Raw genomic sequence first — 23,648 nt, forward strand, 5'->3', positions numbered from 1 at the left:
TTCTTGAATAAACAGTATTACAATAAGACTGTAACCCAGATTTACTAGTGTTAAAAATGGTAGTTAGTAGTTTTGACAAAGGTTTGGTTGAGTAGATAGACGAGTCAGCAACAGAACGTTGTTTATATGGATTCTTGTGAAGTTAAAGAATCGAATGTAAACGGAGAATGTCCATCTCCTTTTGATTAGAAGGCAATCTAAATGTAAACACCATAGGCTGAGAATGGAGAATTATTGCTATCCAGAAATGGATAATTCAAAATAGGGAAATTGAAATCACCACGCTTACCATACAGCTTAGTGGAAAACTGACCATGTTTGTTGTAGAAAAAGATCGAGATAAGTGGCTGATTTAAAATAGTCTAGTATGACCCCTGGTGGAGAAATAAGTATATAGATTTTGACAGTTGGTTGGTTGTTTGATAGGTTTTTCGTCTCCGTGACTCTTCTTGTGTCCGGGTAACGTCTTATCACCGACGGACGTCTGTGTTCTGGCGTCATGAGGGAGCGACATGTATCCCCCTTATAGGGGTGGAACCGTCTGTAGCTAGTATGCTAGTTTTAGAAGACGGCTTCAGAGCCTACTGATGCCTTGTCCTAACCCCAGGGGAAAAGTAGACTTTAGGGCCTAAATAGATTTGGGTTAGGGTAATTTTGAAGTTCGTCAAATGCCTTAAGATAATTGTATAGCCTAACACTATCCCTAAACCCCTGGAGCGGCGTTATAACGCCTACTTTTTTTCCCTCGAAAAGCCACAGAGGGATCTGCAGCGTGCCAGAGTTGACAGTTTTCACACGGATTTTGACAATCTTTAATGCGATTTGCATACCAATTACCCTGGGTTGGAATCTGCGGAGGATTTGAGCAAAGTTAGAAATAATTTGTAGTCACTGAATATTTGTAGTTATACAATATGCTTTAAACAGGATTGTGACGACAGATGCTGACCACGGGAGTGTGTAACTGGTTCACCTTATCTGAACTTTGATGAGATTAGGGTATCCACTTAGATAACGTGTGTGTTAGAAGTAACAACATGGAGTTCGTTAAACTGATAGTACTGTTCTTATGTTTTGGAACTTTTTCTACCTCTAGTAAACTGCTATGTAAGTTTCCAGCTCAATGGCAAAGTTCTGTTTTCTTCGATTTTGGACTGATGTTCACTGTACCTACCCAAGCACGTGCGTCCGGGATTTACTACTACGACTACACCAACAACCAGACGAGACTGGACCTGAAGGGTATAGATCTGGCTTACAATCAGTCCTATGATTACACTTACCTGTGGAAGTTCAACGAAGTAAGGACATGGTGGCAAACATTGTATATAATTTTGAGTCAGTTTTCATAAAAACAAATTGAGCATATTTATCAGATAAAAAAACCCTGAAATATATTCTATAATTACATTAGTAATGGTGCGATCAGGATCGCTTTGGGTAATGTACCATCATTTATCCTGGGTTATTTCTGACATGCTTAATCTGGTTCTTCTACAATTTCATTTTCACTACGAATACTTGACAAATTCTATAGACGAGGAATTGTCACCAAAACTGTAGAAAATTATTTTTACTCTTTAGGAACATTTGGTCTTCATTATGTTTTCTCCTTGTACATTAAGTTTGTCCTTGAAACTTTTTGTATGTTTTGTTTTCATATTTAGCGTCATCTTTTTAACCATATGTGTGGTATTAGAGAGTAAACATCAAAGTAAGGGATGCGGTATGAAAGGATGTTATTCTCGATTCTAAATACTTGGGATTCATATGTTAGAATTGTTACAGAAATATATCCTGTCAGTTTACAAACGTCTGACACTGTCCTATAGGGACTTATTGTATCTATATCGACAATAAAGTTAATGCTCTTTGTCTAGGCCTCAGTTTACACTATCGACTATATCAACAAAAGCTGTGACCGAGAGGAAACCCATGGCGACTTCTGGCACCAGTGGCAAGGTGTGCCTGGTACGTACTGGAAACATCTTTGTACAATAGAAAATTGCTGTTAAATTACGAGTGTTGATTACGTCTGTAGATACAACCATTATATAGCGGTGCATTTGGAACATATGTTTCCTTATATGGTATAAAAGACCGACGTCTTCATTGGTCGTTAGTTTGTCTATTGGCTTGATGTTGATGGCCCTGAATAACTTTTCTCCTCAATCTCAATTGAATTAGGAATCATGTGACATGTCGATATTTTCTGTTAATATCGTTGTACTTTTAACTTATAGCAAGTGTTCATCTCAAGTTAAATATCACTATTGAATGAAGAATGTTCAAGATTGTGGTAATTGCTTGGAAAATTCTGTATCCCAAGTCACATTTCTCTGCGTCTTTATCCAACGAAAATATATGCTGGACAATCGCTTAGATTTCAATGTTTGAAAATTTTATGTTAATTGGATTGTTTAGTTTCGGATCAAAGCGATTATTTGATGTTTTCTTGTCTAGATAAGGCGTCACTTTCATCTCACGGAAATATAGGAGTTTCTCAGGAACATTTCCAACAGTACCAGTTTTTAAAAGATGTTGATCATAGTGACAATGAAATTGTGGCGGTGACTATCGATGTCAAAGATGGTAAGTAAATATAATCCTCAGACTTACACTTAAGTATACATACTTACACTAAACTAAACTATATAAACTAACATTAAACTATGTAGACTTACACTAAACTATATAGACTTACAGTAAACTATATAGACTTACACTAAACTATGTAGACTCACACTAAACTGTGTAGACTTACACTAAACTGTGTAGACTTACACAAAACTACATAGACAAACACTAAACTATATAGACTTACACTAAACTATATAGACTAACACTAAACTATACAGATTACACTAAACTATATAGACTTAAACACTAAACTATATAGACTTACACTAAACTATGTAGACTTACACTAAACTATGTAGATAGAGTTACACTAAACTATAAAGACTTACACTAAACTATATAGACTTACACTAAACTATGTAGACTTACACTAAACTATATAGACTTACACTAAACTATATAGACTTACACTAAACTATGTAGACTTACACTAAACTATGTAGACTTACACTAAACTATATATACTTACACTAAACTATACAGACTTACACTAAACTATATAGACTTACACTAAACTATACAGACTTACACTAGACTATATAGAATTACACTGAACTATATAGACTTAAACTAAACTATACAGATTTACAATAACTATACAGACTTACACTAAACTATACAGACTTACACTATAGACTTACACTAAACTATACAGACTTACACAAAACTATGTAGACTCATTAAACTATGTAGACTTACTCTAAACTATATAGACTTACATTGAACTATATAGACTTACACTGAACTATATAGACTTACACTAAACTATACAGACTTACACTAAACTATATAGATAGAGTTACACTAAACTATAAAGACTTACACTAAACTATACAGACTTACACTAAACTATATAGATTTACACTAAACTATATAGACTTACACTAAACTGTGTAGACTTACACAAAACTACATAGACAAACACTAAACTATATAGACTTACACTAAACTATATAGACTTACACTAAACTATATAGACTAACACTAAACTATATAGACTTACACTAAACTATATAGACTTACACAAAACTACATAGACAAACACTAAACTATATAGACTTACACTTAACTATATAGGCTTACACTAAACTATAGAAACTTACACTAAACTATATAGACTTACACTAAACTACATAGACAAACACTAAACTACATAGACAAACACTAAACTATATAGACTTACACTAAACTACATAGACAAACACTAAACTATATAGACTTACACTAAACTATATAGACTCACACTAAACTATAGAAACTTACACTAAACTATGTAGACTTACACTAAACTATATAGACTTACACTTAACTATATAGAATTACACTAAACTATATAGACTTATACTAAACTATATAGACTCATACAAAATTATATAAACACAAACAAAAATATATACAGCTAAAACATTTTGTTTCCATAGAATTATGTAGGTCTTTATTTATACTAGATATGTAGCAATAGTGTTATTTTGATATCGAATTATGATATGGATGTAGTGAGTTTGGTATAAAAAATGAATTCATAGATAGAATTACACACAGAATGGTAGAAATTACATCACAACATGTTATAAAACAGAAATACGCATATAATTGTTTAAAAGAAGATCTAAAATTAAAACATTAGGGGACACCCGGGTTCGAACCAGGGACCTCTCGATCTGCAGTCGAATGCTCTACCACTGAGCTATATCCCCACTTACTTCCTAATCGATCGATGATATAATACAAGAAAACCGTTGAAAGTTATAACGAGCAAATAACAGGTCTGAGTTTCGATCACAGCGTAGAATACTGAGTTTGAGACGTCGACCTTTTATATCGTTATAATATAGAGCATTGTTTAAAAAGTCATTGTTATCGCTCGTCATTTTTATCAGCTTCTGTTAGCGTGTGAAATGTGTATCTATTGATAACGGAAATTCTAGCGAGAAACGATAAGTTGTTATCATGTCAAGCGTTAACCTTACAACTATACAAGGCCACACATTCCTGATGATTACACAACACAGAACATATTTCCCTAAGGTTGCGATCTTTTGTCAAGAACATTGGTAGTGAATACGACATATTCATTTTACACTACTTTAAAAAAGAAAAAAAAAAAAAAAAAAAAAAAAAAAAAAGTGTAGGTGGGAACGGAATAAGGACGATTAAAAGTTTTTTCCCCTGTAAACAGTCCAACATACATGTGTGCAAAACTATAGTCACCACGCAGACAAAATATAAACATAGAAATTACTTATATCCTTTCACTTGTATAAAATACAGTTATATTGCATTCTAGAAACTTTGATTTAATTTGACTATTGCACTATATATTTGAATACTGATTTATGTCACTGTATTAAATGATGTAGATGTGGTGTTATATGGTCATCATCAAACTTTATTTCCTCCCAAAGGAGATATTGGTAATACAAGAAATCGACAGGGAAAAGGATATATAAATGTATATATAAACAAAAACAGCTCAATTAACGCGAGGAAGTAGAGGATTTACCAATGTAAATCCTCAATATCGCGTGGAAACGTAAAAAATAAGAATCATTAAGTTAAGGAGCACGTAGCACTTACAACGAATCTTGCGCCTTTCATCAGGAAAAGTTTCTGGGCAGCAGCATCAAGCAGCTGGAGGCCTGATGTCGTGGTCTCTGGACATTCGAGCTTTTAGAGACGAATTTTCAGCACAATTTATGGCAGATTTAACAGCTGCTTTCCATTGTATCTTGGAGGGGAATGACACGTGAAAGTTTCGAAGATACGAATTTTCAGCACAATTTATGGCAGATTTAAAGGTTCCAAGTTATATCTTTGTAGCACATTTACGATATCCGGGAAGTACCCTTTGGAGCAGTAGTTATCACAGTTGCCAGAACGCGCTTTCAAAAAGGAATATAAGCGAACGGTAAAAATACGCATTGCTAGGAAGGATTGATCCAATGATATAAGTTTTTGCAGATGAAGTAATTTTCTCTTGTCGATTTCCGCAGAATTGAGAAATAACCCTAGCATAGGTTTGACAATATCTGAACGAGCGCGTCGAGGGACTCTGAGCATGAGTTTAGCTCCGTAATGCTGGAAACGACTTGATAAAGTAAGTTCTTTTTGAGCCAAGACGACCCCAATGTTCACACCAATATAACACAGAAGGTAAAACTACTTTCTTGTAGAGGCTGGCCTTGACAGGAGCACTAATTAAACTGGACGATGGGTCAATCCCAATAATAGAATGCAGCTTGCACGCGTTCAACGTTCGACATCCGAGAGGATACTACTGTACCGAGGTGAGTTTGAGAAAGGGCGATACCAATGTGGTCGAGACCAAGCATCCAGGTGTGGCCTGGCTGACTAGGTATATACTTCCCAACCACAACAATTTTACATTTAGAGTTATTAAATTCAAATTTCCATTTTACTTTGTATCTGTGGCAGATGTGCAGGGGTCTTTGAAGTGAGAGTGAGGAGGTACTTATAAGAGCTATATCGTCTGCTAAGGTTGGGTTTCCGGTATTTAAGATCTCCACCTTTGCGCCGTGATTACTATTTTCTAAGAGAAAGAGCAGATTGTCGATGAACGTTTGATATAAAAACGTAGACAGGACCCCTCCTTGCCTTACCCCCGATCAAACAGGAAATCATTGTGACGTCATCCCAAGCCACATCACGGCACTTGTCATGTCATTATAAGAATCGCGGATTGTGTTGAAGAGGTGACCTTTGACTCCGAGATGGAAGAGTTTACGCATGAGACCTGATTGCCAGACGGTGTCAAAAGCCTTTTTTATGTCCAGAAAGGCCAAGAAGACTTCACTATTTAATTCGATATTGTGGTATATTGTCTCCTGTAATGAAAACGTTGCCGTCGTGCATCCTAAGCATTTACGAAAGCCGTTCTGTTGTGCGTTTGGAAAGGGTCGAACAGTAGTGTCAAGGCAATCCTGTAAACGAGTACTGATGACCTTTTCAAACAGCTTATACATACAACATAAAAGGGTGATTGGTCTGTAACTAGAATGGTCACCACGTGACTTTTGACCACCTTTGAAATAGGATGAATTATTCCTCTTTTCCAACTTACAGGCACATGTTCCAGCTCAATACATCTGGTGAAGAGTTTCTGTATACATAAGATAAGCGTACGGCCTCCGTATCGTAAATGTTCATTTTGGATACCATCTACACCTGGTGCTTTCCGTAAACTTCAAACTTCTAATAGCTCGCTCAATTTCAGAGAAAATCAGCGTCATATTCAGAATATCAGAGTCAAGACAATTAGTTGGAAAATCAGACATCTCAAGGTTAACTGGGTCCGCACAACCGGCATTTACTTGATATATATTCCGAAAGTAATTACCAAATGCTTCTGCGACGTCGACGGGAGATCTTAAAGTTTCACTGCCAACTTTCAATGGCGAACAGGTACTAGGTGAGTGACCTTTGAACTGCTTCAGAGCTTGCCAAAAGGTTTTATTGTCACAGTCTGCTGCATCATTTAAATTTTGCAGTTGGGAACGTAGGTATGCTTCATAAGCACCGCGCTGAGCATTTTTGAACTCGCGTTTTGCAGTCTTGTATTGTCGAAAGGCAGGATGCATGAAGCCACGCGGTTTTCCATTTTCTATCCATTCTTTCCGACGTTCACGTGCAAACTTGTGAGCAGCTTTAACATCCCTGTTCCAGCACGGTTTTAATCGTGGATTGAAACTCGATAAGGGAATATAATATTGCGCACAGGAGATCAAAGTGTCCGTGATAATACCATTGAATGTATCAATATATGACGGCACACTGATGACAAAGTCAGTATACGGCTGTAACATGTTATCCACTGCTAGCTGATACTGTATCATGCTATCAACATTGCATTTCCGCCAGTTAGGGCGCGAGCCAGGGATCGGAATCACTGAGTGTAGAATCGCTGGCGAACGGATAGAGCATACCAAACCAGCGTGGTCAGACGCTATGTCTGCATCGGGAGAGGAGAAAAACCTGATTGACTCAATACAGCCAATCATAGTGTCTTTAACTAAGATATAGTCAAAAGTAGTTTCAAGTGGTACGAAGGTGTATGGAAGACCAGTACACATATCCGATTTATTGAGAGCAATAAGTTTATGGGAGGAAGTGAACTCATAAATCAGAGTTTTCTTGCGGCGCGCTGAATGCAAGATTCGAATCGTATCATGTTGGGCGTTTAGATCACCAACTATCATAACATCACCAATATCAGCGTAGAATCGAACGATGTCTCCAAGGACATCGACAGCTTCTGAGAATTCTTGTACATTTGAATCATTTGGCAAGTAAACCCCAAACACAAAAAGAGGCGACGAATTGACACGATGGATACTCAAACCAATGACACGATTTGATTAACTGATATCTAACCCCTCTATAGAATAGCACAGATCCTTACGGACTAGAAATATAAGCCCATCATTGCCACAACATATGGAACTATAGTTCTTATCCATAAGCGTTGGGAAGGTATTGTAATTTTCATGAATACTGCATGGAAACTCGGCACAACTAACCGGGAGTCGAAGTTCACAAAGAAGAGCAATGTCACACGCGTTAGTTGACAATAGTCTATGAATACAAAAAGACGACGAGATTATCCCTCTTACATTCGACGTAAAAACAGACAAGGACATGATGAGCCACAGAGTTACCACTAACAGGAGAATGTTACAAGTTTTCCGGTTCATATATATCTCTGAATGAAGAAACCGATTGTTGCTCTACTTTATTGCACCATAGCTTGTTGCGGAGCCATCTTCTGCACTTAATTTTTCTCGGCCAGAAATCTTGATTTTCGAGAACATGCGCTTGGGATCTCGGTACGACAATTTTCGCAGAAAGCAGGCCATTCCTGGAATTGAACATGCCGATTCTAGAGACCGAAACTCCAGACGAAGATAAGTATTTAACAATACCCGATTCCGTGGAAGATTCACCAATGTTACCAATGTAAAACTGGGCCGCCTTGGACCTATATGCCCCAACAAAAATGTCATTATCCGCCGGGGTCCTCATGGATGGTGGGAGGCATTCGCGCTGACCAATCCTGACCGGAATTTTACGGACAATATCGACATAATTACGAGGAGGATCAGGCGTGACCAGTTTATTGTCTGTGCCAGAACTAAGCACTCAGTTACTAAGATTATGAGTACTAACTGGATGAACGTTTCCAGACCTATCGGCTCCGAGATCAAGTGTCATATTGGGGGCGTCATCCACTGGGATGTTACATAGAGCAGGTTCGTGATGGGGGATATTGTCGGGCTGGATATTGCACTCGCAGTTCACCGTAGTAAAGGATTCAGAGTTGTTGTGAGTTCGCGCGTATGCCTGGCTTTTGTTGGGTGCGAGTGACACAGTACTGGCTTGGTTTACCTGTTCGGCAGGAATATCAGGGGTACCAACTGGGGTACTACAAAATTGTCTCGAGAAAGATCTTTGGTTTTTCTTTAAATCACTTACAGTTGAGGAGAGTGAGTTCACTTTAGACGATATTTTTTTTTCGATGTCCTTTCTACAAATCACATGAGAACTTCCATCTGATGGAAACGTGGTGCCAGAAAGGGCCTTGTAGCTTGAGCTTAGCCATGTTAGTTTGGAACGCGATCCTTCTACATAACCTTCTAACTTTGTTTTAAGGTTCTTGTTTTCCAACTCTAGGTTAAGAATTTTTATCGAAGAGTCTTTTTCACGCTTAAGACATTGTTTCAGGTTAGTTTCAAGTGATGAAACTCTCTCGACTAAACTACTGAACGGTACTTGCTAAATCGGCCACGCTATGAATGACTAAGGCAGTGTCTGGTGTGGTGGAGTCTAACTTCTGTCTCTGACGAGTAAATATAGACCCAATGTCAGTTTTATCACCATGGAGGAACTGGTACAGTATGTAACAGTCTCTGGCATATTTTTTTAGCGCTAGAACCCCTTCTTTGGGTGCTTTTCCTGGCAACAAGATCTCCTTCGGGGCACCTCTCAATAGTTCTCGCTCTGTTCAATATACCAAGTAATGGAGTTCAATGAGCTATTTGTAAACTTCAAAAGTTTAGAAATGTACGAGTCTTTTGCCAAATTAAACAGACCGTCGTCCAAACTTTGAATAAACGCCTGATCAGGAATACACGAGTTTGGAAAGGGATCATCAGGAGACCGGGTCATTGAGCAGTCAAGTAGAGTACTATCCAGATCATTATCACATTCATGCATAGAGCTCACCTGTGTATCCGTATCAAAACAATCGGTAAATGCATCAAAGTCCTGAGAATTATTGTCACAACTAGGGTCCAAAGCACCGACAAAGACTTGTAAGGGAACTGGTTGGAGTTCATAGTACTCCTTCGGACTTGTATCTTCGCAAAACACAGAATTTTCAGGAGACGATGAATCGTCGGCGTCTACCAGGTTCGCCATCTTCTTTTCTCTCCATACTAACTAAACTAAATAGACTCACACTAAACTATATAGGCTTTCATTAAACTATATAGACTTACACTAACACTTAACTATAGAGACTTACACTAAACTATACAGACTTACACTAAACTATACAGACTTACACTAAACTATATAGACTCACACTAAACTATATAGACTTACACTAAACTATACAGACTTACACTAAACTAAACTATATATACTTACACTACACTATATAGACTTACATTAAACTATATAGACTTACACTAAACTATATAGACTTACACTAAACTATATAGACTTACATTAAACTATATAGACTTACACTAAACTATATAGACTTACACTAAACTATATAGACTTACTAAACTATATAACTATTTACTATATAGACTTACACTAAACTATATAGACTTACACTAAACTATATAGACTTACACTACACTATATAGACTAACAATTAACTATATAGACTTACACTAAATAGATAGATTTACACTAAACTATATAGACTTACACTAAACTATACACACTTACATTAAACTATATAGACTTACACTAAACTATATAGACTAACTTAAACTATATAACTACTATAGACTTACACTAAACTATATATACTAACAATTAACTATATAGACTTACACTACACTATATAGACTTACACTAAACTATATAGACTAACAATTTACTATATAGACTTACACTAAACTATATAGACTTACACTAAACTATATAGACTTACACTACACTATATAGACTAACAATTAACTATATAGACTTACACTACACTATATAGACTTACATTAAACTATATAGACTTACACTAAACTATATAGACTTACACTAAACTATATAGACTTACACTACACTATATAGACTTACACTTAACTATATTATGTACGTCTATATTTATACTAGATATGTAGCAATAGTGTTATTTTGATATCGAATTATGATATGGATGTAGTGAGTTTGGTATAAAAAATGAATTCATAGATAGAATTACACACAGAATGGTAGAAATTACATCACAACATGTTATAAAACAGAAATACGCATATAATTGTTTAAAAGAAGATATAAAATTAAAACATTAGGGGACACCCGGGTTCGAACCAGGGACCTCTCGATCTGCAGTCGAATGCTCTACCACTGAGCTATATCCCCACTTACTTCCTAATCGATCGATGATATAATACAAGAAAACCGTTGAAAGTTATAACGAGCAAATAACAGGTCTGAGTTTCGATCACAGCGTAGAATACTGAGTTTGAGACGTCGACCTTTTATATCATTATGATATAGAGCATTGTTTAAAAAGTCATTGTTATCGCTCGTCATTTTTATCAGCTTCTGTTAGCGTGTGAAATGTGTATCTATTGATAACGGAAATTCTAGCGAGAAACGATAAGTTGTTATCATGTCAAGCGTTAACCTTACAACTATACAAGGCCACACATTCCTGATGATTACACAACACAGAACATATTTCCCTAAGGTTGCGATCTTTTGTCAAGAACATTGGTAGTGAATACGACATATTCATTTTACACTACTTTAAAAAAGAAAAAAAAAAAAAAAAAGTGTAGGTGGGAACGGAATAAGGACGATTAAAAGTTTTTTTCCCCTGTAAACAGTCCAACATACATGTGTGCAAAACTATAGTCACCACGCAGACAAAATATAAACATAGAAATTACTTATATCCTTTCACTTGTATAAAATACAGTTATATTGCATTCTAGAAACTTTGATTTAATTTGACTATTGCACTATATATTTGAATACTGATTTATGTCACTGTATTAAATGATGTAGATGTGGTGTTATATGGTCATCATCAAACTTTATTTCCTCCCAAAGGAGATATTGGTAATACAAGAAATCGACAGGGAAAAGGATATATAAATGTATATATAAACAAAAACAGCTCAATTAACGCGAGGAAGTAGGGATTTACCAATGTAAATCCTCAATATCGCGTGGAAACGTAAAAAATAAGAATCATTAAGTTAAGGAGCACGTAGCACTTACAACGAATCTTGCGCCTTTCATCAGGAAAAGTTTCTGGGCAGCAGCATCAAGCAGCTGGAGGCCTGATGTCAGGCCTAAAAGCGTATTGACAAAAGTGGCATGATCCTCACTTACAAGCGATCGGTACATAATTGGCCCAAAGCCTGAGAGGACTTCTTGTAAAAAGCTTCTACGGAGCTCATTGGTATTACCACAGGAACAACAGAGGTGAGACAATACGTCATTGACGGGCTCGGAACAAAGAGCGCACACAGTACGGGCTGGAATAGCTGGTGTGGACAAGGTAGAGCTTAAGGAGTAAAGCACGCGAATGTCTGCTAGCGATTCTGCTGCAAGCCACATTATGTACGGTTTGTAAGAGGAATGACACTTGCTAAAGATCTTGAAATCGTGGTCTCTGGACATTCGAGCTTTTAGAGACGAATTTTCAGCACAATTTATGGCAGATTTAACAGCTGCTTTCCATTGTATCTTGGAGGGGAATACGTAGTTTCGAAGATACGAATCCAGGAAAGGTTCCAAGTTATATCTTTGTAGCACATTTACGATATCCGGGAAGTACCCTTTGGAGCAGTAGTTATCACAGGTGCCAGATTGCGCTTTCAAAAAGAAATATAAGCGAACGGTAAAAATACGCATTGCTAGGAAGGATTGATCCAATTATATAAGTTTTTGCAGATGAAGTAATTTTCTCTTGTCGATTTCCGCAGAATTGCGAAATAACCCTAGCATAGGTTCGACAATATCTGGACGAGCGCGTCGAAGGGACTCTGAGCATGAGTTTAGCTCCGTAATGCTGGAAACGACTTAATAAAGTAGGTTCTATTTGAGCCAAGACGACCCCAATGTTCACACCCATATAACACAGAAAGTAGAACCACTTTCTTGTAGAGGCTGGACTTGACAAGAACACTAATTAAACTGGACGATGGGTCGATCCTAATAATAGGATGCAGTGTTTTTTCTGCCTATAACACATGCAGCTTGCACGCGTTCAACGTTCGACATCCGAGAGGATACTACTGTACCGAGGTGAGTTTGAGAAAGGGCGATACCAATGTGGTCGAGACCAAGCATCCAGGTGTGGCCTGGCTGACTAGGTATATACTTCCCAACCACAACAATTTTACATTTAGAGTTATTAAATTCAAATTTCCATTTTACTTTGTATCTGTGGCAGATGTGCAGGGGTCTTTGAAGTGAGAGTGAGGAGGTACTTATAAGAGCTATATCGTCTGCTAAGGTTGGGTTTCCGGTATTTAAGATCTCCACCTTTGCGCCGTGATTACTATTTTCTAAGAGAAAGAGCAGATTGTCGATGAACGTTTGATATAAAAACGTAGACAGGACCCCTCCTTGCCTTACCCCCGATCAAACAGGAAATCATTGTGACGTCATCCCAAGCCACATCACGGCACTTGTCATGTCATTATAAGAATCGCGGATTGTGTTGAAGAGGTGACCTTTGACTCCGAGATGGAAGAGTTTACGCATGAGACCTGATTGCCAGACGGTGTCAAAAGCCTTTTTTATGTCCAGAAAGGCCAAGAAGACTTCACTATTTAATTCGATATTGTGGTATATTGTCTCCTGTAATGAAAACGTTGCCGTCGTGCATTCTAAGAATTTACGAAAGCCGTTCTGTTGTGCGTTTGGAAAGGGTCGAACAGTAGTGTCAAGGCAATCCTGTAAACGAGTACTGATGACCTTTTCAAACAGCTTATACATACAACATAAAAGGGTGATTGGTCTGTAACTAGAATGGTCACCACGTGACTTTTGACCACCTTTGAAATAGGATGAATAATTCCTCTTTTCCAACTTTCAGGCACATGTTCCAGCTCAATACATCTGGTGAAGAGTTTCTGTATACATAAGATAAGCGTACGGCCTCCGTATCGTAAATGTTCATTTTGGATACCATCTACACCTGGTGCTTTCCGTAAACTTCAAACTTCTAATAGCTCGCTCAATTTCAGAGAAAATCAGCGTCATATTCAGAATATCAGAGTCAAGACAATTAGTTGGAAAATCAGACATCTCAAGGTTGACTGGGTCCGCACAACCGGCATTTACTTGATATATATTCCGAAAGTAATTACCAAATGCTTCTGCGACGTCGACGGGAGATCTTAAAGTTTCACTGCCAACTTTCAATGGCGAACAGGTACTAGGTGAGTGACCTTTGAACTGCTTCAGAGCTTGCCAAAAGGTTTTATTGTCACAGTTTGCTGCATCATTTAAATTTTGCAGTTGGGAACGTAGGTATGCTTCATAAGCACCGCGCTGAGCATTTTTGAACGCGCGTTTTGCAGTCCTGTATTGTCGAAAGGCAGGATGCATGAAGCCACGCGGTTTTCCATTTTCTATCCATTCTTTCCGACGTTCACGTGCAAACTTGTGAGCAGCTTTAACATCCCTGTTCCAGCACGGTTTTAATCGTGGATTGAAACTCGATAAGGGAATACAATATTGCGCACAGGAGATCAAAGTGTCCGTGATAATACCATTGAATGTATCAATATATGACGGCACACTGATGACAAAGTCAGTATACGGCTGTAACATGTTATCCACTGCTAGCTGATACTGTATCATGCTATCAACATTGCATTTCCGCCAGTTAGGGCGCGAGCTAGGGATCGGAATCACTGAGAGTAGAATCGCTGGCGAACGGATAGAGCATACCAAACCAGCGTGGTCAGACGCTATGTCTGCATCGGGAGAGGAGAAAAACCTGATTGACTCAATACAGTCAATCATAGTGTCTTTAACTAAGATATAGTCAAAAGTAGTTTCAAGTGGTACGAAGGTGTATGGAAGACCAGTACACATATCCGATTTATTGAGAGCAATAAGTTTATGGGAGGAAGTGAACTCATAAATCAGAGTTTTCTTGCGGCGCGCTGAATGCAAGATTCGAATCGTATCATGTTGGGCGTTTAGATCACCAACTATCATAACATCACCAATATCAGCGTAGAATCGAACGATGTCTCCAAGGACATCGACAGCTTCTGAGAATTCTTGTACATTTGAATCATTTGGCAAGTAAACCCCAAACACAAAAAGAGGCGACGAATTGACACGATGGATACTCAAACCAATGACACGATTTGATTAACTGATATCTAACCCCTCTATAGAATAGCACAGATCCTTACGGACTAGAAATATAAGCCCATCATTGCCACAACATATGGAACTATAGTTCTTATCCATAAGCGTTGGGAAGGTATTGTAATTTTCATGAATACTGCATGGAAACTCGGCACAACTAACCGGGAGTCGAAGTTCACAAAGAAGAGCAATGTCACACGCGTTAGTTGACAATAGTCTATGAATACAAAAAGACGACGAGATTATTCCTCTTACATTCCACGTAAAAACAGACAAGGACATGATGAGCCACAGAGTTACCACCAACAGGAGAATGTTACAAGTTTTCCGGTTCATATATATCTCTGAATGAAGAAACCGATTGTTGCTCTACTTTATTGCGCCATAGCTTGTTGCGGAGCCATCTTCTGCACTTAATTTTTCTCGGCCAGAAATCTTGATTTTCGAGAACATGCGCTTGGGATCTCGGTACGACAATTTTCGCAGAAAGCAGGCCATTCCTGGAATTGAACATGCCGATTCTAGAGACCGAAACTCCAGACGAAGATAAGTATTTAACAATACCCGATTCCGTGGAAGATTCACCAATGTTACCAATGTAAAACTGGGCCGCCTTGGACCTATATGCCCCAACAAAAATGTCATTATCCGCCGGGGTCCTCATGGATGGTGGGAGGCATTCGCGCTGACCAATCCTGACCGGAATTTTACGGACAATATCGACATAATTACGAGGAGGATCAGGCGTGACCAGTTTATTGTCTGTGCCAGAACTAAGCACTCAGTTACTAAGATTATGAGTACTAACTGGATGAACGTTTCCAGACCTATCGGCTCCGAGATCAAGTGTCATATTGGGGGCGTCATCCACTGGGATGTTACATAGAGCAGGTTCGTGATGGGGGATATTGTCGGGCTGTATATTGCACTCGCAGTTCACCGTAGTAAAGGATTCAGAGTTGTTGTGAGTTCGCGCGTATGCCTGGCTTTTGTTGGGTGCGAGTGACACAGTACTGGCTTGGTTTACCTGTTCGGCAGGAATATCAGGGGTACCAACTGGGGTACTACAAAATTGTCTCGAGAAAGATCTTTGGTTTTTCTTTAAATCACTTACAGTTGAGGAGAGTGAGTTCACTTTAGACGATTTTTTTTTTCAATGTCCTTTCTACAAATCACATGAGAACTTCCATCTGATGGAAACGTGGTGCCAGAAAGGGCCTTGTAGCTTGAGCTTAGCCATGTTAGTTTGGAACGCGATCCTTCTACATAACTTTCTAACTTTGTTTTAAGGTTCTTGTTTTCCAACTCTAGGTTAAGAATTTTTATCGAAGAGTCTTTTTCACGCTTAAGACATTGTTTCAGGTTAGTTTCAAGTGATGAAACTCTCTCGACTAAACTACTGAACGGTACTTGCTAAATCGGCCACGCTATGAATGACTAAGGCAGTGTCTGGTGTGGTGGAGTCTAACTTCTGTCTCTGACGAGTAAATATAGACCCAATGTCAGTTTTATCACCATGGAGGAACTGGTACAGTATGTAACAGTCTCTGGCATATTTTTTTAGCGCTAGAACCCCTTCTTTGGGTGCTTTTCCTGGCAACAAGATCTCCTTCGGGGCACCTCTCAATAGTTCTCGCTCCGTTCAATATACCAAGTAATGGAGTTCAATGAGCTATTTTAAACTTCAAAAGTTTAGAAATGTACGAGTCTTTTGCCAAACTTTGAATAAACGCCTGATCAGGAATACACGAGTTTGGAAAGGGATCATCAGGAGACCGGGTCATTGAGCAGTCAAGTAGAGTACTATCCAGATCATTATCACATTCATGCATAGAGCTCACCTGTGTATCCGTATCAAAACAATCGGTAAATGCATCAAAGTCCTGAGAATTATTGTCACAACTAGGGTCCAAAGCACCGACAAAGACTTGTAAGGGAACTGGTTGGAGTTCATAGTACTCCTTCGGACTTGTATCTTCGCAAAACACAGAATTTTCAGGAGACGATGAATCGTCGGCGTCTACCAGGTTCGCCATCTTCTTTTCTCTCCATACTAACTAAACTAAATAGACTCACACTAAACTATATAGGCTTTCATTAAACTATATAGACTTACACTAACACTTAACTATAGAGACTTACACTAAACTATACAGACTTACACTAAACTATACAGACTTACACTAAACTATATAGACTCACACTAAACTACATAGACTTACACTAAACTATACAGACTTACTCTAAACTATATATACTTACACTACACTATATAGACTTACATTAAACTATATAGACTTACACTAAACTATATAGACTTACACTACACTATATAGACTTACATTAAACTATATAGACTTACACTAAACTATATAGACTTACACTACACTATATAGACTTACACTAAACTATACAGACTTACACTAAACTATATAGACTTACACTAAACTATACAGACTTACACTAGACTATATAGAATTACACTGAACTATATAGACTTACACTAAACTATACAGACTTACACTAAACTATACAGACTTACACTATAGACTTACACTAAACTATACAGACTTACTCTAAACTATATATACTTACACTACACTATATATACTTACATTAAACTATATAGACTTACACTAAACTATATAGACTTACACTAAACTATATAGACTTACACTAAACTATATAGATTTACACTTAACTATACAGACTTACACTAAACTATACAGACTTACACTAAACTATATAGACTTACACTAAACTATATAGACTAACAATTTACTATATAGACTTACACTAAACTATATAGACTTACACTAAACTATATAGACTTACACTACACTATATAGACTTACACTTAACTATATTATGTACGTCTATATTTATACTAGATATGTAGCAATAGTGTTATTTTGATATCGAATTATGATATGGATGTAGTGAGTTTGGTATAAAAAATGAATTCATAGATAGAATTACACACGTAGAAATTACATCACAACATGTTATAAAACAGAAATACGCATATAATTGTTTAAAAGAAGATATAAAATTAAAACATTAGGGGACACCCGGGTTCGAACCAGGGACCTCTCGATCTGCAGTCGAATGCTCTACCACTGAGCTATATCCCCACTTACTTCCTAATCGATCGATGATATAATACAAGAAAACCGTTGAAAGTTATAACGAGCAAATAACAGGTCTGAGTTTCGATCACAGCGTAGAATACTGAGTTTGAGACGTCGACCTTTTATATCGTTATAATATAGAGCATTGTTTAAACAGTCATTGTTATCGCTCGTCATTTTTATCAGCTTCTGTTAGCGTGTGAAATGTGTATCTATTGATAACGGAAATTCTAGTGAGAAACGATAAGTTGTTATCATGTCAAGCGTTAACATTACAACTATACAGGGCCACACATTCCTGATGATTACACAACACAGAACATATTTCCCTAAGGTTGCGATCTTTCGTCAAAAACCTTGGTAGTGAATACGACATATTAATTTTACACTACTTAAAAAGAAGGTGGGTGGGCAAGGAATGACGAACGGAATAAGGACGATAAATTTATCATTTTTTCCTGTAAACAGTCCAATATCCATGTGTGCAAGACTATGGTCACCACGCAAACAAAATACAAACGTATTAATTACTTGTATCCTTTCACTTTCCCTACCCCATCTCCCGAGATAGATTGATCTAGAAGTTAAAAAAGACTGTTCACTTAACATTTTACTTCGTATTATGCCGCCCTCCTGGTTCTCTCTGTTCTTCCTGTGGAGGTAGCGTGATTATTTTTGTTCTTGGAACATGTTCCATGTTTTGTAAGAATTACAAAAATAAAAAAAATATAGTCCCGGTGTTCTAGTACAACTTCGAACGTGTTTTTCTTCTTTCTTAAAGACATCTGATTAACAAACACTGAGAAATATTTAATGTCACGTGATAATGATCCTCTTTCAATGTGTTGTTTCTTGTATCAAAGTTTACTTTCGATTTCGCTTTGTGACGTATTACAAATAAGTTAATCAAATAAGGATTTCCATACTAATCAATTCAATATCCCTTGCTTATATGTTTGATAAAAAAAATTGTCATCATACATCGTGGGACGTAGCTGGTAGAATTATTGGGATGATCAAATACAGTTATATTGCATTCTAGAAACTTTTATTTAATTTGACCATTGCACTATATGTTTGAATACTGATTTATGTCAATATATCATATGATGAAGATGTGGTATTATATGATGTAGATGTAATGATGTAGATGTATTATATGATGTATTATAATGATGTTGTATTATATGATGTAGATGTTATATATTGATGTATGATGTTGTATTATATGATGTAGATGTGATATTATATGATGTGGATGTATTATATGATGTAGATGTGGTATTATATGATGTAGATGTATTATATAATGTAGATGTATTATATGATGTAGATGTGGTATTATATGATGTAGATGTTGTATTATATGATGTTGTATATATGATGTAGATGTGATATTATATGATGTGGATGTATTATATGATGTAGATGTGGTATTATATGATGTATTATAGATGTTGTATTATATGATGTAGATGTTGTATATATATGATGTGTAGATGTATTATATGATGTAGATATGATGTAGATTATATGATGTATTATATGATGTTGTATTATATGATGTAGATGTGATGTATTATATGTATGTTATTATATGATGTAGATGTATTATATGATATAGATGTATTATATGATGTAGATGTGATATTATATGATGTAGATGTTGTATTATATGATGTAGATGTGATGTATTATATGATGTAGTATTATATGATGTAGATGTATTATATGATGTATTATGTATGATGTGATGTATTATATGATGTAGATGTTGTATTATATGATGTAGATGTTGTATGTTTATGATGTAGATGTGTATTATATGATGTATTATATGATGTAGATGTATTATATGATGTAGATGTATTATATGATGTAGATGTAGATGTTGTATTATATGATGTAGATGATGTAGATGTGGTATTATGATGTAGATGTATTATATGATGTAGATGTATTATATGATGTAGATGTTTTATTATATGATGTAGATGTATTATATGATGTAGATGTATTATATGATGTAGATGTTGTATATATGATGTAGATGTTGTATTATATTATATTATATGATGTATTATATGATGTAGATGTTGTATTATATGATGTATGTATTATATGATGTAGATGTATATATATGATGTAGATGTTGTATTATATGTAGATGTGATATTGATGTAGATGTTGTATTTATATGATGTAGATGTAGATGTATTATATGATGTAGATGTGTATATATGATATGATGTAGATGTTGTTATATTGTATGTATTATATGATGTAGATGTATTATATGATGTAGATGTGGTATTATATGATGTAGATGTTGTATTATATGATGTAGATGTTGTATTATATGATGTAGATGTTGTATTATATGATGTAGATGTTGTATTATATGATGTAGATGTATTATATGATGTAGATGTGTATATTATAGATGATGTATTATTATATGATGTAGATGTTGTATTATATGATGTAGATGTGGTATTATATGATGTAGATGTATTATATGATGTAGATGTGGTATTATATGATGTAGATGTTGTATTATATGATGTAGATGTGGTATTATCTGATGTAGATGTTGTATTATACGATGTAGATGTTGAATTATATGATGTAGATGTTGTATTATATGATGTAGATGTTGTATTATATGATGTAGATGTGGTATTGTATGATGTAGATGTATTATATGATGTAGATGTGGTATTATATGATGTGTATTATATGATGTGTATTATATGATGTATATATTATATGATGTAGATGTTGTATTTTATATAGATGTGATATTATATGATGTAGATGTGGTAGATGTGTATTATATGATGTATTATATGATGTTGTATTATATGATGTAGATGTTGTATTATATGATGTAGATGTTGTATTATATGATGATGTATGATGATGTAGATGTATTATATGATGTAGATGTGATATGTATATATGATAGATGTTGTATTATATGATGTGTATTATTGATATTATATGATGTAGATGTTGTATTATATGATGTAGATGTGATATTATATGATGTAGATGTAGTATTATATGATGTAGTTGTATTATATGATGTAGATTTATTATATGATGTAGATGTTGTATTATATGATGTAGATGTTGTATTATATGATATAGATGTTGTATTATATGATGTAGATATGATGTAGATGTTGTATTATATGATGTAGATGTGATATCATATCTTTAATCTTGTATTGTATGATGTAGATGTGGTATTATATGATGTAGATGTATTATATGATATAGATGTATTATATGATACAGATGTATTATATGATGTAGATGTAATATTACATATCTTTAATCTTGTATTATTGGTATTGTGATGTTGTTGTTCACGTTTTTACATGTTATGTAAGTTTTAAATCATGTACTTTTATTGTTACCAGGTGATGTGTGTCCTCCCAGCAGGTTAATCATGGAGCAGTATGGATTAGATCCTTTAGGGACATTTGCGTATAATTACGAATTTTTAGACCCAACAGAGATGATAAAAAATCCTGCAGTATTCAACAATCCCTCCAATTGTAAAAACATAACAACATCGGTGTGTATTAGTTATTGTATTCATTATCAATCATTTCTAAATATTCCATAGGACATTTATGAAATTTTAATATGAGAAAATGAATTTTGTGGGTTTTTTTTATAAAATAATATATACTTTAATATCATCAGTATCTGTCTATTTTAGGAGAACGTCCGGAGGAACCATCTCATTCATAGACGTTTCGGACCGTTAATGGGATAGCCCGGCTGTAGATGAACACTAAGAAAACAGAAATCAGAAGAAAAAGTTAAAACCAGAATGAACAATGTAGAAATCCAACTAACGCGAAATTCGCATTATTAAACAAAATCTTATTGTTGTATATGTTTGTGTTCACTGGATGTTGCTGAAGACAACATGCCCTAATGTTCAATATATTGTTTGATGTTTTAGCCGTCCGTTAGTATACCTTGTTCTAATTTAGGACTGTGACTTTGCTTGCATGGATAGACCGAGATTTACATGGCGGATGTCGTTGATGAAGCAGAAAACGCTTCCCCTTCCGTGCCTGGTATTATTCTACTTGGTATTTCTCTCCTAGTTAGTCCTTTTTTTGTTCTTGGTTTTTGCGTCAATATCACAGTATTTGTGTTTGAATGAAGATTTTGTTACCATTTCGTTCATCATCGATACTCCAGGACTTACGGTCATTTTCGTTCTATGCACCCCTGGAACATTTCATGGCAAAAATGAAGGCACATGCAGACTGATACGCTCTATTGAAGATTACAAAAGAGCGACATCCAACATCAAAACAAGTACAACATACCGTTATGTGACCTCAAAATTCTTATAATTTACATTAAAAGATCAACCTAGTCTTCTCTATATTTCCACAAGGAGTCGCACATAGCACTTCGAACTTTACCATGCAATGTTATAATGGTGCAGAGAGCGATAGTTGGCGACCCCATGGCCTGGAGTATCGAGGATGCATTTCAGTATCATATTTGTTGCCTTTAACACAATTTAAACAGTTTTAGTTTTATATTAAGTTTTATAACACAAACAAAAGTCTCAATGAACACATTATTTCGGTTTGCATCCAGTTTAAAGTCACTATGTTGACTGTGCATTTGCATTCTTTTTTGTTTCTATCTAACTTTTTATATTTGTTTATTTTGCACAATGATGGGGTTTAAACGCAGGTTTTTGATATTCAAAAAGCAATAGAAATATCGACATATTAACATAAACTTAATTAAAATTAAAAATCGATGAAATAAGGGCAAAACTTGACCAAAAGAAAAAGCATAGACCGTGATCTCTGAGAATAGGACCAGGTGCTCTGGGAAGTAAAGCGTCTTCTGCTTCATCGACGACACCCGTTATGTCAATATTTGTCCAATCAAGCAGATAATGTCACATTTCCAAATAAGAACAAGGTTGACAACATTTGGAACACCACCCAACGTCATATCGCACAAGGAAATACCATGCTTTCCCGATGAGATCATTGTGACGACTATAATACTTAACCATTATCTTCACCAACTTACAAAACCCTGTGTCAGATATCGACATCTTGCATAGAAGTCGTGATGTTTGGAATAAGTCTTTGATTAGTAAATCAAAGGCGACATGTAAACAAGTTTGGAAATAAAGGATTTTACCATATAGAAATGGAAAATTCACAATTGGGAAATTGCCTTCGCGCGTATCATACAACTTGGTGGAAACGCTGTGCCTTT

At 35.9% G+C, this 23,648-nt stretch overlaps 1 protein-coding gene and 3 non-coding genes across 4 annotated transcripts; 1 reads left to right on the forward strand and 3 right to left on the reverse strand.

Moving 5' to 3' along the window:
- Window positions 1–1,037: 1,037 nt before the first annotated feature.
- Window positions 1,038–22,158, forward strand: LOC132553739 (uncharacterized). Its single transcript, XM_060218014.1, has 5 exons — window positions 1,038–1,301; window positions 1,881–1,971; window positions 2,464–2,592; window positions 21,797–21,954; window positions 22,102–22,158. The coding sequence occupies exons 1-5, from the start codon at window positions 1,038–1,040 to the stop codon at window positions 22,156–22,158; spliced, it is 699 nt and encodes a 232-aa protein (XP_060073997.1).
- Trnac-gca (transfer RNA cysteine (anticodon GCA)) lies at window positions 4,266–4,337 on the reverse strand. The gene has a single exon. It is a non-coding gene; the product is annotated as a tRNA-Cys (tRNA).
- Window positions 11,179–11,250, reverse strand: Trnac-gca (transfer RNA cysteine (anticodon GCA)). The gene has a single exon. It is a non-coding gene; the product is annotated as a tRNA-Cys (tRNA).
- Window positions 18,300–18,371, reverse strand: Trnac-gca (transfer RNA cysteine (anticodon GCA)). The gene has a single exon. It is a non-coding gene; the product is annotated as a tRNA-Cys (tRNA).
- Window positions 22,159–23,648: the final 1,490 nt, after the last annotated feature.

Source organism: Ylistrum balloti, unplaced genomic scaffold (assembly GCF_031769215.1).
Source record: "Ylistrum balloti isolate Yb309-2 unplaced genomic scaffold, AGI_CSIRO_Ybal_v1 Utg369640, whole genome shotgun sequence".
NCBI lineage: Eukaryota > Metazoa > Mollusca > Bivalvia > Pectinida > Pectinidae > Ylistrum > Ylistrum balloti.